Here is a 15,896-nt window from a genome sequence, read left to right as displayed (position 1 = left end):
CTTAAGACCTCATTTTATCTTAATTACCTCTTTAAAATAAATAAAATAGATAAAAATAGTCACATTCTGAGTCTTCAAATGTTAGGACTTCAACATATGAATTGGGGGGGCAGTGGGAAGACACAATTCAAACCATGATAAAGAACAAATCCAGGAGCCTCATCAGGTATTTCCTGTGCACAGTTTTTTTTTTTTTTTTTTAAATTTTATTTATTTGACAGAGATCACAAGTAGGCAGAGAGGCAGGCAGAGAGAGGGGGAAGCAGGCTCCCCACTGAGCAGAGAGCCCGATGCGGGGCTTGATCCCAGGACCCTGAGATCATGACCTGAGCTGAAGGCAGAGGCTTTAACCCACTGAGCCACCCAGGTGCCCCTCCTGTGCACAGTTTTTAGGAATGATTTCATTATTTTGGAATAGGAAGTAAAAGTTCAGCCTTTCCTGTGGCTTCCTAACAGGTGGTCTAGATTGTCGATCAGAGGATTTCGAGGTGGGAAAACCTCAGGAGATTCTTTCCTTTATGAGACTAGAGTTGAGAAGACATAACTAGTGACCACCGACCAGGCAAAGTATGTCAAATCAGACTTTTACTGTCAAAGTTATGTTTGGGGGTTGGGGTGGGATCAAGATATAACTTGCGGTTAGGAATCTATGTAGGGGGACGCCTGGGTGGCTCAGTTGGTTGGGCAGCTGCCTTCGGCTCAGGTCATGATCCCAGCGTCCTGGGATCGAGTCCCACATCGGGCTCCTTGCTTAGCAGGGAGCCCGCTTCTCCCTCTGCCTCTGCCTGCCATTCTGTCTGCCTGTGCTCGCTCTCTCCCTCTCTCTCTGATAAATAAATAAAATCTTAAAAAAAAAAAAAAAGGAATCTATGTAGGAATAAAGTCATTCAGTATATATAAGAGTTAAGGTAATGTTAAATACTGTAACAGATAAAGCCTTCAATCGCAGGCATTCACATATAAAGACTTCCTTCTCATGTAAAGTGTATTGTGCTGCCGGAAGGTGGGAATGGGGGTCACTCTATGCTACAAAGTCACTTAGGCACCCAGTGTGGCAGAGGCTCTGCTGTCTTCAATAAGAACTCCCACTGTGGGACTCAATTTAAAAGCAAGACATGCTCTTTATAAGATCTGCCTTGCAGGAAGGATGGAGGAAAGTGCCTGCCAAGCAAGGATTGGGAAATACCACCCTCCAGTAACTTCACACTTCCAGGTTACAGGCTTTCTTTTCCTAGCTATATCCCTGAGACTTCCTCTAAGACTGCCTCGTACACAGCAGGGGAATAGGGGGGGTCCATGATACTCTATAGGGAAGAGGAAACTTTGGGACACTCAATGGGGGAGGGTAGAGTTGACTTTGTAGTCTTAAATTAGCAAACTTTGGGGCACCTGGTTGGCTCAGGCAGTTGAGCATCTGCCTGTTCAGCTCAGGTCCTGATCCTGGGGCCATGGGATTGAGTCCCACATCGGGCTCCTTGCTCAGCAGAGACCTTGTTTCTTTCTCTCCCTCTGCTGCTCCCCCTGCTTGTGTGCTCCCTCTCTCTCTGTCAAATAAATAAATAAAATCTTTAAAAAAAAGTTAGCAAACTTCAAAAAGTCTATTTAAAAAGAGTAGTAATAATACACATTTGAAGGCGGTCACAATATTTGCCTGGAAAATCATTTGGAATCTCTGAAACGGATTATGGCCATTTGTCCAGTGGAAGAAAACACTAATGATCTCTTTGTTACTTGAGATTTTGAACTTTTAGAACATTGGGCAACAAGTTCTTTTGAATATGGAGAGTTGCCTTGGGCACTGACATCCTGTGGGGGGGAGGGGAAGAGAAGAAATAGAGGCTCAAGTGGGTTTTGAAGGGCCAGGCCTGGATGTGGTAGATACCACTTTACCTGTGGTCCAGTGGTCAGAACTCAGTCACCAAGCCCTGCCTAAATGCAAGGGGGCTACTGGGCAGCCAGGGCCCCGCTGTGAACTTCCTGCTATGGACGGGCCACAGAACTCTGGTAGACAGCCATCATTTCTGCCGTGAAGTAAGGACATATGGGCTTCTCTGAGTAATGCAGTGAGAGCAGTTTTAAAGCTCCTATGTATCAGCATCACTGTGGTGCTTTCAAAAATGCATGTTGTATTTTTTTTTTTTAAAGATTTTATTTATTCATTTGACAGAGATCACAAGTAGGCAAAGAGAGAGGAGGAAGCAGGCTCCCTGCTGAGCAGAGAGCCCGATGCAGGGCTCGATCCCAGGACCCTGGAATCATGACCTGAGCCGAAGGCAGAGGCTTTAACCCACTGAGCCACCCAGGCACCCCAAAATGCATGGGTTTTTGAACCACATACCCAGGGCTGGGTCTGCGGCCCTGAGTGTTCTGACTCAGTGGGCCTGGGATGGTGCCTGGGAGAATCTACTTTCAAAGGCACAGCCTGGGTTGAGAGTCACTGGTATGCTCAGGAGTTTATACCCCTGAGACTATTTCTTAGCAGTTTTTAAAATTATTTATTAGCCTTCTCATAGTGAACAGTGCTCTTTAATTGGCTTCAATTTTGTATCTCCTGGTAAAATAGTTGTTGCCATGATCAAAAGAGACTAAGAGTCAATACTTTTGTCCAGGTGTTCAGTAATAGAGTATCTGGAATGATGACTAGTATAAATTGGATTAATTTTATATCAATATGTGACACAATAAAATAATGCAGGTATGTGTAATTGATGATTTATAGATTTCTGAGAAGCGCAGTTTTTCCCTGTGCCATAAAATCATTGTATTCCAAAAACTCTTCTTTGAATGATTTGAAACTTTTTATATTTCCTTTTGTGTGCTACAGGAAAAATGAATAAAAAATAAAATTTGACAATTTCTGAATTCTAATGTAGTCATCTAAAAATTATTACCAGAGAATATTTATCCTATTGAAAATATTCTCCATTCCTAAACAGGGCTGCCTGGGGCTGCTATCAGTGGAGCATCGACTCTTGGTTTCAGCTCAGGTAGTGATCTCAGGGTCGTGAGAATAAGCCCTATGTCTGCTTAAGATTCTCTCTCTCTCCCCATCTCTCTTTGTCCCTCCCCCACCCCTACTCTCTCCGTGGAATAAATAAATCTTTTAAAAAAGGTATTGCTAAACACAAATATTACATATTAAGGTGCTATCCTCATTAAATAGATTAAAATTAACTACTCCTTTCCTGTTCTCCCACTGCATTTTGTATATATATTGTCTTATTTTGCATATATGTATTTAAATATTTTATTTTATATTTACTTAAATATATTTATTTGTTTTGTATGTATACAGTGTCTGTTTTTATTAGCTAGGGAGCTCCTGACAGATAAGGCCAGTATTATCTCATTGTCTTTATCTTCTATAGTGTGTTATATAAGAAACGAGTACTCAGAATATGTATTACAATGATTGGAAATCACTCACATCATTTAGCCTACTCAACGCATGTTATGTGCCAGAGAATAAGCAATGAGTGGTACAAAAATCTCTGCCCTGAGAGCTTGCATTTTGGTAAGTAAAATAAATACATTAAATGTAAGGTCTGTTAGCTGGTTAAAAGTGCTATAGAGAAAAGTAAAGACAGCATGTTGGTACAAGATGGTGGCATTTCAGTTTCCTATGGGGAGTTAAGGAAAGGCCTGAAAGGAAAAGAATTTAAGTTAAGGTAAAGACTTGAGTCAAGACTACAAGAAGTGGTGGACAAGCCTTGTCTTTACCTGGGGGAAGAGCATCACAGGGAAGGGGTAGCGAGCTTAAGCACTCTGGGGCCGGCCCGAGGCCAGTACGTGGGGAACAGAGTGAGCGAGCGGGAAAGTACAAGGAGTAAAGGCCACATCAACCGGGCCTGCTAGGCTATGGTTCAGGACCTTGATTTTGACTCTGAGTGACATGAGAAGGCTTTGAGCAAAAGGGTAACTTTTCTGGCTTTCGAGTTTGTATTTGGCTGCAGAGGGGCAAGAGCAGAAACAAAGAAAACAGTTAAGAGATGGATGTGGACACACTGTTGGAGATGCCTGTTAGACATGTAAATGGAAATACTAACAAGATAATAGATATGAACTCAGAGCTCAGGAGAGAGATCCAGGCTGGAGATATAACCCAACGGTGGTAATTAAAACATCGAGACTAATTGACCTCACAGGTGATGAGTGTAGACAGAGCTCTGGGGTGCTCCAAAGTTAAGGTGTCAAGAAGATGAAGTAGCAAAGGCTAGTGCTGGACACTACAGGAAAATACTTTTATGAGAAGGGAACTGCAAATAACAAATATTGCTAGGAAGTCAAGCAGGAAGACATGAGGACGGAGAGCTGGCCCTTGGATTTAGCAACATGGAGTTTAACAGGGACTTGACAAGAGCTGATGGGGAAGCCAGATGGGAATGGGGTCAAGGTACTTGGAGGAGAGGAACTGGAGACACTGGTAGGGAGGAAATGAGTCATGGGAAGGTGCTTAAGGAGGGTGGAGTCAAGAGGGTAAAAACATCTTTCTTCCCCCCAAGAATGGAGAAATAGCCTGTTTGAGGGTGATGGGCATAGTCAAGTACAGGGATAATGTACTTGATGTTTTAAGAGGGACAAGGGAGAATTGTTGGAGTAACATCCTTGGGTAAGGCATGGGGGTGGGGGAGGGGCTGGCCGCAGCTCTTGTGCTGGGCATTCATTCTGTCCAGAGGAGGGACAGGGAGGACAGAATAGGAGGCCACAGATGTTAGTAGAGGAGTAAATGTGGGGAGGAAATTAATTATCTAGGAGGATAATAATGAGTTCTTTCCATTTTACAATCTTTGCAAGATGTGTATTATTATATACTTTCAGAAGATATTAAAAGAAACAATTCATGTGGACATATGGGCTTCTCTGAGTAATGCAGTGAGAGCAGTTTTAAAGCCTACTCTACAAGCTTACTCTAGGGTCAGGAGCGACCTCTAGTGCTTCATTTAGGTCATTAATTTTTTTCTTGTTTTCTTGCTCTTGAATGTACAAAATAGTACTATCCACATTTTATATTATTTTTAAAGAAACGATTACAATTCACAGCTCAGTTTAGAAAAATCCAGGCATTTGAGTAAAATAAACCCAAACCATCTGTAGTCCAAGCTGGAGTTGCTATTATCATTATTTTCTCCTGTAAGTATATCATTCTTTGCCAGACTGCCAATATATATGTTTATTCTGCTTCTTGAACCAGTGGTTTTATCAAATCCAGAGGAAGGACAATTGGTAGGTCACTGCTGATCCAAGACGGAGCAATTCTTTCAATGCTACACAAAGTACAAACTCCTCATATTTTTCATTCCTTGTTTCCCTTGATCTATGGTTGTCACTGGGTTTCCCCTCTGCCTGGGATGTCCCCTCACCCTGCATTAATTCATTTTCTTAGGTGAGTCTTTCCTGATCTTCCAGACTACCATAAATGTCCCCTATTATATAATCTTACAATGGCCTCTGTGTCTGCCATTCCCCCCAACTGTAATGAAATAGCCGATTTTGTAATGATTGTTTAATGTCTGTTTCTTCTGGTAAATCATGAGCCATGTAAGGGTTAAAGGCTGTGTCTGGTGTTTTCACCACCATCTCCTCAGCACTTAGCTCAGTGCCCAGCACACAGTGAGGACTCAATAAATACCTAAATATTGTATCATGCGGGAGACTCTTGCCATGCCCCTTTCAGATCCCACTGCAGAAGAGACTGCATTTCAGAAGTGGATTTCTAGCTCTTGAATGCAATTTGCAATTGCTTTAGGTGCACCTGTAACAGACAGAACAACTTGTTAAAAAACTATTCCAGCTACTCTTTCAGTAGCTCAATTTAAATTTCTAACCGGCAAAGCAACTCTTTACAAAGAAGGCTGAATCCTCGGATGTGACTCAGAACTTATCCGACCATTCTTTTTTCCCCAAAACAGAAGCAAGGGGAAGACAATAAGATGCAAATAGAGAGGGAAGTACAGTGCAGCCATATCCATGACCTTAACCCACACAGTGTCACTTATTCTCAGATTTAAAAACATTCTGCCACCTACAGGACTTAACTCAGCTGCAGGACCACTAAAATGGACATGGTGATAGTGTTTACCTGCCATTAGGGCACCCCAGCCTCATCTTTAGATTCTTTCTGAGAACTTCTACTTAACACCAGAGACGGGTAAGAGTGGAATGGCTGGTTGTGAAATACCACACCACAGTTCCTTGGATTCAAGACACATGACTTGGATTGCAAGGGAACACAGTAAAATACTCTGAGCCGGAAGTTGTCCAGGTCTACCTGGAAAGCCTGTATTACGCTATCTTCTGTTCTTCTGCCCCAATTCTTGGTGTTAAAATTTTGATGTAGTCCTTTCAGGGCCCTGGAAGAGATTCTCTTCTATTCATTGACCAAAGGCAGGATTTTTCTAAAATCATAACTTTTTAACATTTTTATGTAGGCATATATAATGATTAACCCTACTCAATAGGAATTTTGTTTATTCTGAACACCTTCTGATTAAATCATCAGAATTAATACACATACATACCTATATCTGGGGCAATGTTTTCTCAAACTCCGTGTTCCTTCCTCTTCTGGAGCTCTTCCCCCTATGGTTTGTGTGGATGGCTCCTTGTCATCCTTTGGGTCTCAGAGAGGCCTAAGAGAGGCTTAGCCTGACCACCCAATCTACTTAGTCTACTCTTCCTTTCCTCTCTTTTGTAGACCCTGTTATTTTCCCACACCATTTATCGCCAAGTCCTCATATATTTATTGTGTCCATTCATCAATTTTGTCTATAGCACTAGTCTGTGAGGTTCCGAAGAACAGGGACCTTGTTTGTTTTGTTCACTTTTGTATTCCTAGAGCCTAATTTCTTTGACGTATAATATGTGCTCCCTAAACAACTGCTGAATAAGCGAATATTTCCTTTGTCGTTTCACTTATACTTGTTCCTTCTACTGCACTTTAGTTCCTGTTATTGCATTGTACCTCCCTGGGGGATAGGAGACAACTACAATGCTCCTTCCCTCCATCACGGAGTACCAAGAAGGCAATTCCCTTGTTGAGAAGCCGAAGGCTTCTCCTGGGCGGCTGTCACGCACCCAAAGGTGCACAGTAATTCTATTAGTGATAGCCAGTTTGCGTCAGGAGAGCTGTCAAAAATGTTTTTACAGTTCCACTCACGGTTCTTGGGCACCCAAACTGCGAACTACTGCCATTACAATTAGGTGACAATTAGCACGGCGTTGAAGTGTGCGCGCGTGTGTTAATTTGCATAACGAACGGAGGCGTCCTACACCGTCTCTCTAAAATGAAATCCAGATGGATAGACACATCCTTCCTTCCTTGCGCGCCAGGAAGCTGAGCCTCCTGCAGCAACTCCTCTGCCCAATGGGGGGCGGCAGCATCCTAGTAACTCGCTGCCCGAAGATGTGTAGGTGGGTGGAGAGAGATTCGCGTTCAAAGTCTTTTTGACGCTACCCGCTCTCCGTAGCTCCTTAGCCCGCTTGAGTTTCAATGCGCGTTGTTGTTTGACGAAGGGAGTCCTATACACCGCCTGCTGCTCTCCTGATCATGGCTTCTCCGAGTTCCTTCACCTACTATTGCCCTCCATCTTCCTCCCCTGTCTGGTCAGAGCCGCTGTACAGTCTGAGGCCCGAGCACGCGCGGGAGCGGTTGCAGGACGACTCGGTGGAAACAGTCACGTCCATAGAACAGGTGAGGTGGCCAGACTGAGCGAGGCGCCCACGCGGGGACTTCTGGGAGCGGGAGTCCCGTCCGCGGGGCCGTAGGCGTGCGGAACTCACCGGGGAACTACTACTCCCACAGTGCACCGCGGTGCCTCCTCTCTGGGACGCTCGGGGCTTCCAGGCTTGGTTCTGTTGAGGAATGGAGCGTTTGTGGGGCCAGGTTGGGGAGGGGTCGTTATCAGGGTTGGTTGGGAGGGGAGGATAGTACCTGGGTCCTCTCTGGCTAAGGAAGCGGGGAGAATCGTGTTCTGTGCCTGGTGGACCAAAGCAGCTCGGGCGGGTCAGACAGCCCGTTTCATTTGGCCGGGACATCGGGAGGTTTTCAGATGGATAGTGCACTTTCCTCACCTGCTCGCAGTTTGGGGGACCTAGAGGGGATGAGAAGCGGCCAGACTGTGGTCATGCCATTCCAGGGTCTGTTTAATTTCTGTCCTACACTGCTAGGTGTAGGGCCTGCCTTGTGGATGGGCATTTTAATAGTCATTCAATCGAGCGCCAGCAGAGTATTGGACACAATGTTAAACGCTGGAAATACAAAGAAATAAAAGTTTCTGACCAAGAGCATGGCACAGCCTGGTTGAGAAAAACAGTACTGTCTGGAAAGCGCTACAATAAAATCATGCATTTTTAGACGATTTACCGTTCATTCACTGAGGCCTCCAACCTGTCACTTTGAAAAGTGCTTGAGGAATGAATAGTGAACTCTTGTTTTTCTTTTCATTTTCCATTTGGAATTGTTCCCAGGATATTGTGGAAATGTTTGCCCATCTGTCACTAGAAGTGGTTGAGATGATTCTTTTTAGTACTAACAAGTAAGCATCAGGCTTTAGTACTAACAAATAAAATAAGATCTCTTAGTAAGATCAGTTCCCAGGCTTAACCTCAGAGAAACTTGCTTTGACTTTCATACCTGAACTTGAAAGCCTGCATTTAGGCAAAATTAGTAATGGTAGTTATCATATTTAATATTTGTGATTATGAGTATAATTATAAATTCATAACAAAAAGCAAGGACTTGAGTACACAGTTATACACGTAGTAGCCAAAAGCATATTATAACTGGAGATTAATGCTACATGGGGTTTAACCCTTACCTTTTGAATCTAGCTCCCCAGCTTAGTTAGCCTACCAGTGTGTCTACAGAAGTTTTTGGTAAAAGATTGTGAAGAAGTCTCCCATCAATGAAAAACTTACAGGATCTTTGCTGTATTCGTAAGTGACAGACTGTAGAGTTTATTCAGGTCAAGCCTTTTCCTTTTCATGTGGTATAAGACTATTGGGTCACTTTTTATGTAATTAACTGACCCAGCAGATAAGGATATGTACAGAATACTGGTGGAGAAAAGGGAGTCAGAAGCTGGTCTATTAATTTAGAGAATAGGATGGAGACTTCCATGGTTAAAGGAGCAAGTCAAAAACAGGAACATTATCAGAAGTTTTACTGATCTGCTCTTTTTCTTCTACTACTTTATTTTTTTGAGCAAAGTGTCCCTGCTTAGTTCCTGCCAGGAAATACTGGCACTTTTATTTTAAATGTCAAGGCATAATAAGTGATGCAAAAATGGATGCAACCCGATTCTGGGCTGCCAGAGGGTTAGCCAAGGCTGGGTGCTGTTATAGGGTGTGTTTCAAATCTAGGCCTAACTATGTGACAGATAGTAGAGCATCTTGTTCATCCTTTCCATGTCATTCTTCCAGTTCACGTTTTAAAAGTCTGGGATAAACCATTCCAGAGAGTAGGAAGATGATATAGTATCTCATACAAATGGTTACTTCAGTGGCAGCACTACTAATAATCATAGTAGTATCCATTTAGTGAGCCCCAATTCTGTGCTAAATGCTCTCCATACATTGTGTCACTCAATCCTTTTCTATTTCACAGATGAGAAAACAGGCTTAGGTACTAGGTGGGTAGGTTAATGATGATATATACTCGTAAGAAGTACCAACCTTGTCTGGAGGAGTTGTCTACAGAAGACACTAATTATTCTTTTGGTTCTGTCCGTTTGTTCATAGGGATTTACTGGCAGGGTTTAATTTTGTGCTATTGCCAATAAGAACAAATGCTTATCTCCTGTTCCCTGTCTGATTATCAGGAGACTGTATTTATTTATTTATAGATTTTGTTTATTTATTTGACAGGGATCACAAGTAGTCAGAGAGGCAGGCAGAGAGAAAGGAGGAAGCAGGCTCTCTGCCGAGCAGAGAGCCGGATGTGGGGCTCGATCCCAGGACTCTGGGATCATGACCTGAGCCGAAGGCAGAGGCTTTAACCCACTGAGCCACCCAGGCGCCCCAACTGTATTTATTTGTTAAGCAACAATTTGATAATAGGAATGAAACCTGTAAACAGTGTAAGGAGCCCTTAGCTAGGGATTCTTCTGTTCTATTCATTCACGTTTTTATTTGTTCAACACATACTTGAGTGTCTTCTGTGTGCCGGGCTCTGTTCAAGACACTGGACATAAGGCAGTAAACAAAAGAGGCCAAGTTAGTGCCTTTATGAAACTTTTCTTCTAGGTCAGGGAGGCAATCAACAAAAAAGGGAAAAAAAAACTACGTATCTTATCTATATATCTAAATCTTCATCTGGCTGTCTGTCTGATTTTAATAAGAAGTGTTGTGGAAAAAAAGGAACAGGATAAGAGAGATGAAGTATGCCAGGAATGGGTCAGGGAGGAGCAGGAAAGGTTTTTATATCAGGCGGTAAGGGAGATCATCTGATGATGTGCCTGCCACTTGAGCTGAGACCTGAAGTAAGTGAGGGAACAAGCCGTGCGTGTGTCTGGGGGAGAAGCATTTCGGGCAGAGAAAGCAGCAAGTATAAAGGCCCTGAGGCCTCCCTAGTGCCTGATGAATGAGTGGAGTGAGTGGTCACTGTGAGGACAGAGGTTAGTAAACGGGAGAATAGGACATGAGGTCGGATCACGTAGGGCCTTATCAACCATTGTAAGTATACTTTCAGTTACCCTGACTGAGATGGGGAGCCATTTGGCTGGATAGCTTTTTGTCACCTCCCCAGATCCACTTTATCCTTTTCCGCCCTGCTCTGCAGTTGTACCCCTAGAGGTGGACCTGCACGGACATGCTCCCTTGCCCTACGGCTTCTGGGTGTATTTGGCCATGGGGCGTACTGATAGGGAGTGAGGGAGACGGAAACTGAGATTAGCGTACTAACTCCTTTCCTGACAGATTGTGTGGTCTGGAGGCAGTCTCTAGACTTGAAGTCACGACTCTTTGCAGGCACCTTTCATTGGAGCTCTCGGGCACCCTCTCCGCTCCTTCTCTTCACACTTTTTCAGGCCTAGGTGGAGATCGGGTACCCTCTGTGTTGCCTGCTCTAGGGTACTGCATTCTCTCTTGTGGTTTCCCTACACCTGCCCACACTTTTGTAACTAGTTCTTTTTTTAAAAAATTAATTAGTTAATTAAAAAAGTAAGCATCTAATGTATTATTAGCCCCAGGGTTACAGGTCTGTGAATCACCAGGTTTACACACTTCACAGCACGCCCCATAGCACATACCCTCCCCAGTGTCCAAAACTACCCCCCCCCAATCCTCAGTTTGTCTTGTGAGATTAAGAGTCTCTTATGGTTTGTGTTAACTAGTTCTTTGATAAACTTTCCTCAAATCACCCTCTTCGGATGTGCTATCTCTTTCCTGCCAGGAGTCAGACTGGTCCACGATTTGAGAGTTTCAACCCAATCTGACTAGCATTTTCACAGGCCCATGTCAGTCACTGTTGGGATTGTGAGGAGGTGAGGAAGGGTGCAGGGGGACCTGCTTGGAGGCTGTTGCAGTACTCCAGGTGATGGATGATGGCAGCTTAGCTCAGGCTGTGGTGGTGGAGATACTGAGCAGTGGTCGTATTTGTAAAGATTTCTGCCTGGACAAACTGCTTCCCGAACGGCTTAGTGCTTGGAGAACCTTTTACAACTCTAGAAAACAAGATGTGGTTGTATTCCTTTTTTGTGCTATCTGCATTTCCCCTTTTGCAAATGCTCTGTGATTCAGACTGGTGAGTTAATACCAGCACAGTCTCAGAGGTAGTAGGTTTGCCAAAAACTGTTGCTTACAGAAGGTACGACTCCTGTTTTTCTTGTAGTTTGTCCTTAGAAACATGGGCAAAAGTCTCCTCCACTTGAAGTGGCATTAGACAGCATTCAGTTAAATGACAGTCAACTGTGAGGAGTATCTGGAAGGATTATTAGTCTTAGTCCCCGCCCTCAAAATTCTTTTCTCTTAGAGAGAAAAAAGAATATGCCAGAGGCAACCACAGAATGATTTACAAAAGTGTGTAAGTAAGTGCTACATTATGATTGCATTGCGCAAGGGTGTGCGGGAGTGGAAGCCATATGTTGTGGGCTGAGGTGGTCAGGACAACTTCATGGAGAATGTTGGCTTGTAAAGGATGGAATTGGTGGGTAGCCATTCCAGTCAGAGGAGCTGGTAGGGATGAAGACTCCACCATACCGGGCATGGAGGGGGCTGGTTGGCTGTGATAGGAAATTAGGTCAGTTGGGTGGGTGAAGCCAGTGGGGTTCGGGGTGGGTGGTGGAGAGGGATGGAGACAGGCTAGGGAGCTGGCTTCAAGTGTTGAGCATTGTGCCACTGCAGCTCCTGACGGAGGGAACATCAGGGGTCCAGGAATGAATCCTGGACACCTTCTGTTGACTGATTTCAAGTTATAATCTCTGAAAGATTATTAAATGGAGGTGAAACAAGTCACTAAATACTATCAAACTTACTAGTTTTTTGCTCTTCTGATGGAAGGGACCAGAGCTCTGCTTGGTCACACAGTCAGCAAGCTAGCTCTGGTGAATTGGTTTTGCTTTATTGAAATTCAGCATGTATCATGTTGCTCAACTCTAAGAGAATTCCAAATATCAAATTTCCCTCAGTTTTCCTATTAAAAAGTCCAAAAAAAAGTTTTTTGGTCAACTTGAAAATACACATACTTTTAAATGTGTAAACAAATCAAATGCCTACCTACAAAATTTAGATTTTAAATCTAGATACATGTACCTTTCTAGGATCATACACTTTGTAAAATCACACTAATTTAGAAATATTGTTTTTCCTCTTTATTTATAAAAAATTTTTCTCCCAAATCTTCACATACATCTTTGACCTTAGTATTTTTATCTTGCTGGAGCCACATTTTGGGTCAACCAATGTATTTCTCAAGACCACATTTCTTGTTTTTTTGAGATAAACCCCTTTTGAATATGGTTAAGCATATTCTATCCCAAGTTATAGGCACCTATTTGTGTAACATTAGGACCCTTTTACAATGTGTCCAGTTGGTGTGTATCTGTGATCACCACAACTTTAACAAGTCCAGTTGGTATCTATGATCACCACAACATAACTGTTTATTTACTCTTTAAAATGATCTTTAAAAGGATTTACAGTGGCAATTTAACATGTAGAAGTGTGAGTTCATATCTCAGGAATAATTGCTAAATCTGTGCTTAATTTGTCATCTTTCCTGATACCATCACCTGATACCATCAGCTTACCTCTATCAGCAACCAAAACAAACTGACTGAGGTTGTTTTAGACTGATTATATCAACCCCAACTGGTATTTTCTATTTAAAATAAAGGATTGAAAGAACCCCCTATAGGCAGATGTACATTGTAAGGATTGCTTATAAAGTGATTTGTTTTTCCTGAGGATTTAAAAAAAAAATCCTTGCCTTATATTTAATCTACTAATGATTCTTTTCCTGGATCTTCAGCATTAACATGAGTGTCAGGCAGCAAATCCACTTTCTGGAAGGGTCCTCCTCTGGGAGAGAGGGGGAGATATTGGAAGAAGGGATGTGGTAGTTCGTCATATAAAAGTTGGTGTGTCATTAGATCGGCCTTATTTATTTATTTGCTTTTAAAGATTTACTTATTTGACAGAGAGAGACAGCGTGAGAGGGAACACAAGCAGAAGGAGTGTGAGAGGGAGAAGCAGGCTCCACACTGAGCAGGGAGCCCGATGTAGGGCTCCATCCCAGGACCCTGGGATCATGACTGGAGCCAAAGGCAGATACTTAACAACTGAGCCACCCAGATGTCCCTAGATTGGCTTTATTTTATTTAATTAATTAATTTATTTTTAAACGATTTTATTTATTTATTTGAGACACACACACACACACAGAGTGAGAGAGGGAACAGAAGGAGGGGAAGCAGGAGAGGGAGAATCAAGCTTCCTGCTGAGCAGGGAGCCCAATGCGGGGCTCAATCGCAGGACCCTGGGATCATGACTTGAGCCAAAGGCAGATGCTTAACCAACTGAGCCACGCAGGCGCCCCTAGATTGGCTTTAGATAGACGCTGTGGAAGAAAAAGTACCAAATGCATGAGTTGCTTTTTACCATTTACCAGAATGGAAATTATTCTGAGCTTCTGACTGGCCTTATTCTGTCTGGTATTAGTTTGGGGCTCCTGACAGTTATCAGGCTAAGTTCTTTAGGACCCCAAACAGGCTTGTAGACATTTATAGCTTCTGGGGCCATCATTCTTAGGTATAAAATAAGCAGATGTGACAGAAGGTGAACACTTAATTCTTTAGATTCTGAGGATCCCATTCTATTATTATTAGTTTATTATTTTTCTATTAGTTAAGCCTTCGTCATGTGCACATTAACAGAAACCAAACCAACTGAGGAGATGAAAATGTGGACACCAGCAGGAACCAAAGAACTAGGGACTGGGGAAAAGACTAAACCAGCTGGCCTCAAAGAAGGGGGACCATGGACTGATTCAAACAAATGGAGAATTGCAACTGCCACTACTAGCTCCCAGCATGGAATCTGAAGATAGAACCAAAGGCTGGGGTTTAGAAGTTACTGCAGATTGGCTAATACAAGGCCCTGTGTGCATCACCAGCAATTTCCAGTCTGGATTAAACTGGCAGTCCAGACTGTGGACTGGAAATGGGGAAGGGATTCCAGTGTGGAATTGCAGATTCAACCAAGGGCTAAGGACTGGGGGTGGACCGACCAGTAACCCTAGACTGGAAAGCTAGTCAGATGGGGAGCTCCACCGAGAGCTCACCGGCAGCCCTCAGAAATGGCGAGAAAGACCATGAACTCAGAAGGGTTTGCAGGGCACCAGACCTGTTTCTTGCTGTCTCCAGATGCCACCACGAGTTTGCTTTGGATCCCAGTGCTGCCACCGAGTCTGTTAAAAGACCAAAATTCAGCTGAATAAATGGGCAGATCTAATTGGCTTTATTTTTTATTTTTATTTTTATTTTTTTTCAAAGATTTATTTATTTATTTATTGGACAGAGAGATCACAAGTAGACAGAGAGGCAGGCAGAGAGAGAGAGAGAGAGAGAGAGAGAGAGAAGCAGACTCCCTGCTGAGCAGAGAGCCCGACGCAGGACTCGATTCCAGGACCCCGAGATCATGACCTGAGCCGAAGGCAGCGGCTTAACCCACTGAGCCACCCAGGCGCCCCTCTAATTGGCTTTATTAACCAATTTATTAATCGGGCAGCATCCCATCTAGCAAGTAGAAAGGAACTCCAAAGGGCTACAGAAAGGGAAAGGTTTTTTAAAGGCACACAGAAAGGGCGCCTGGGTGGCTCAGTGGGCTAAAGCCTCTGCCTTCAGCTCAGGTCATGGTCCCAGGGGATCAAGCCCTACATCTGGCTCTCTGCTCCATGGGGAGCCTGCTTCCTCCTCTCTCTCTCTGCCTGCCTCTCTGCCTACTTGTGATTTCTGTCTGTCAAATAAATAAATAAAATCTTAAAAAAAAAATAAAGGCATACAGAAGAAAATACTTATTTTGGGTGAGGTCCCCCTTCCCATGGTAACGTCCATAGAGAGGGCCCATGAGACAGGTTACCTTATTGGCACTGACCAGAAAATTCTTGATTGGTTAAGATTACTTTTCTGGGGGAGGGGGGGCACTGGGTGGCTCAGTGGGTTAAGCCTCTGCCTTTGACTCAGGGTCCTGGGATCGAGTCCCGAATCTGGCTCTCTGCTCAGTGGGGAGCCTGCTTCCTCCTCTCTCTCTCTCTCTGCCTGCCTCTCTGCCTACTTGTGATCTCTCTCTGTCAAATAAATAAATAAATTCTAAAAAAAAAAAATTACATTTCTAGGGAGATTGAAAGTGCAATTAGGTTAGGTATTAAGTCCCAGTTCAGTGACCTAGCATAAGTGACTTTA

General features: G+C 43.5%; 1 protein-coding gene across 1 annotated transcript in view; it reads left to right on the top strand.

Moving 5' to 3' along the window:
- Positions 1 to 7,250: 7,250 nt before the first annotated feature.
- The window catches only part of LOC309866396 (protein farnesyltransferase subunit beta), a 65,228-nt gene continuing 56,582 nt past the window's right edge, over positions 7,251 to 15,896 (top strand). The window contains exon 1 of the mRNA XM_082734120.1: positions 7,251 to 7,690. Coding sequence (XP_082590246.1) covers positions 7,547 to 7,690 — 144 coding nt within the window. The 5' untranslated portion in view covers positions 7,251 to 7,546. The remainder of the gene's footprint in view (positions 7,691 to 15,896) is intronic.

The sequence above is a fragment of the Mustela nivalis genome (assembly GCF_964662115.1).
Source record: "Mustela nivalis genome assembly, chromosome: 6".
Classification (NCBI taxonomy): domain Eukaryota; kingdom Metazoa; phylum Chordata; class Mammalia; order Carnivora; family Mustelidae; genus Mustela; species Mustela nivalis.
The sequence above is the reverse complement of the archived record's forward strand: the minus strand, read 5'-3'. Positions and strand labels throughout refer to the sequence as shown.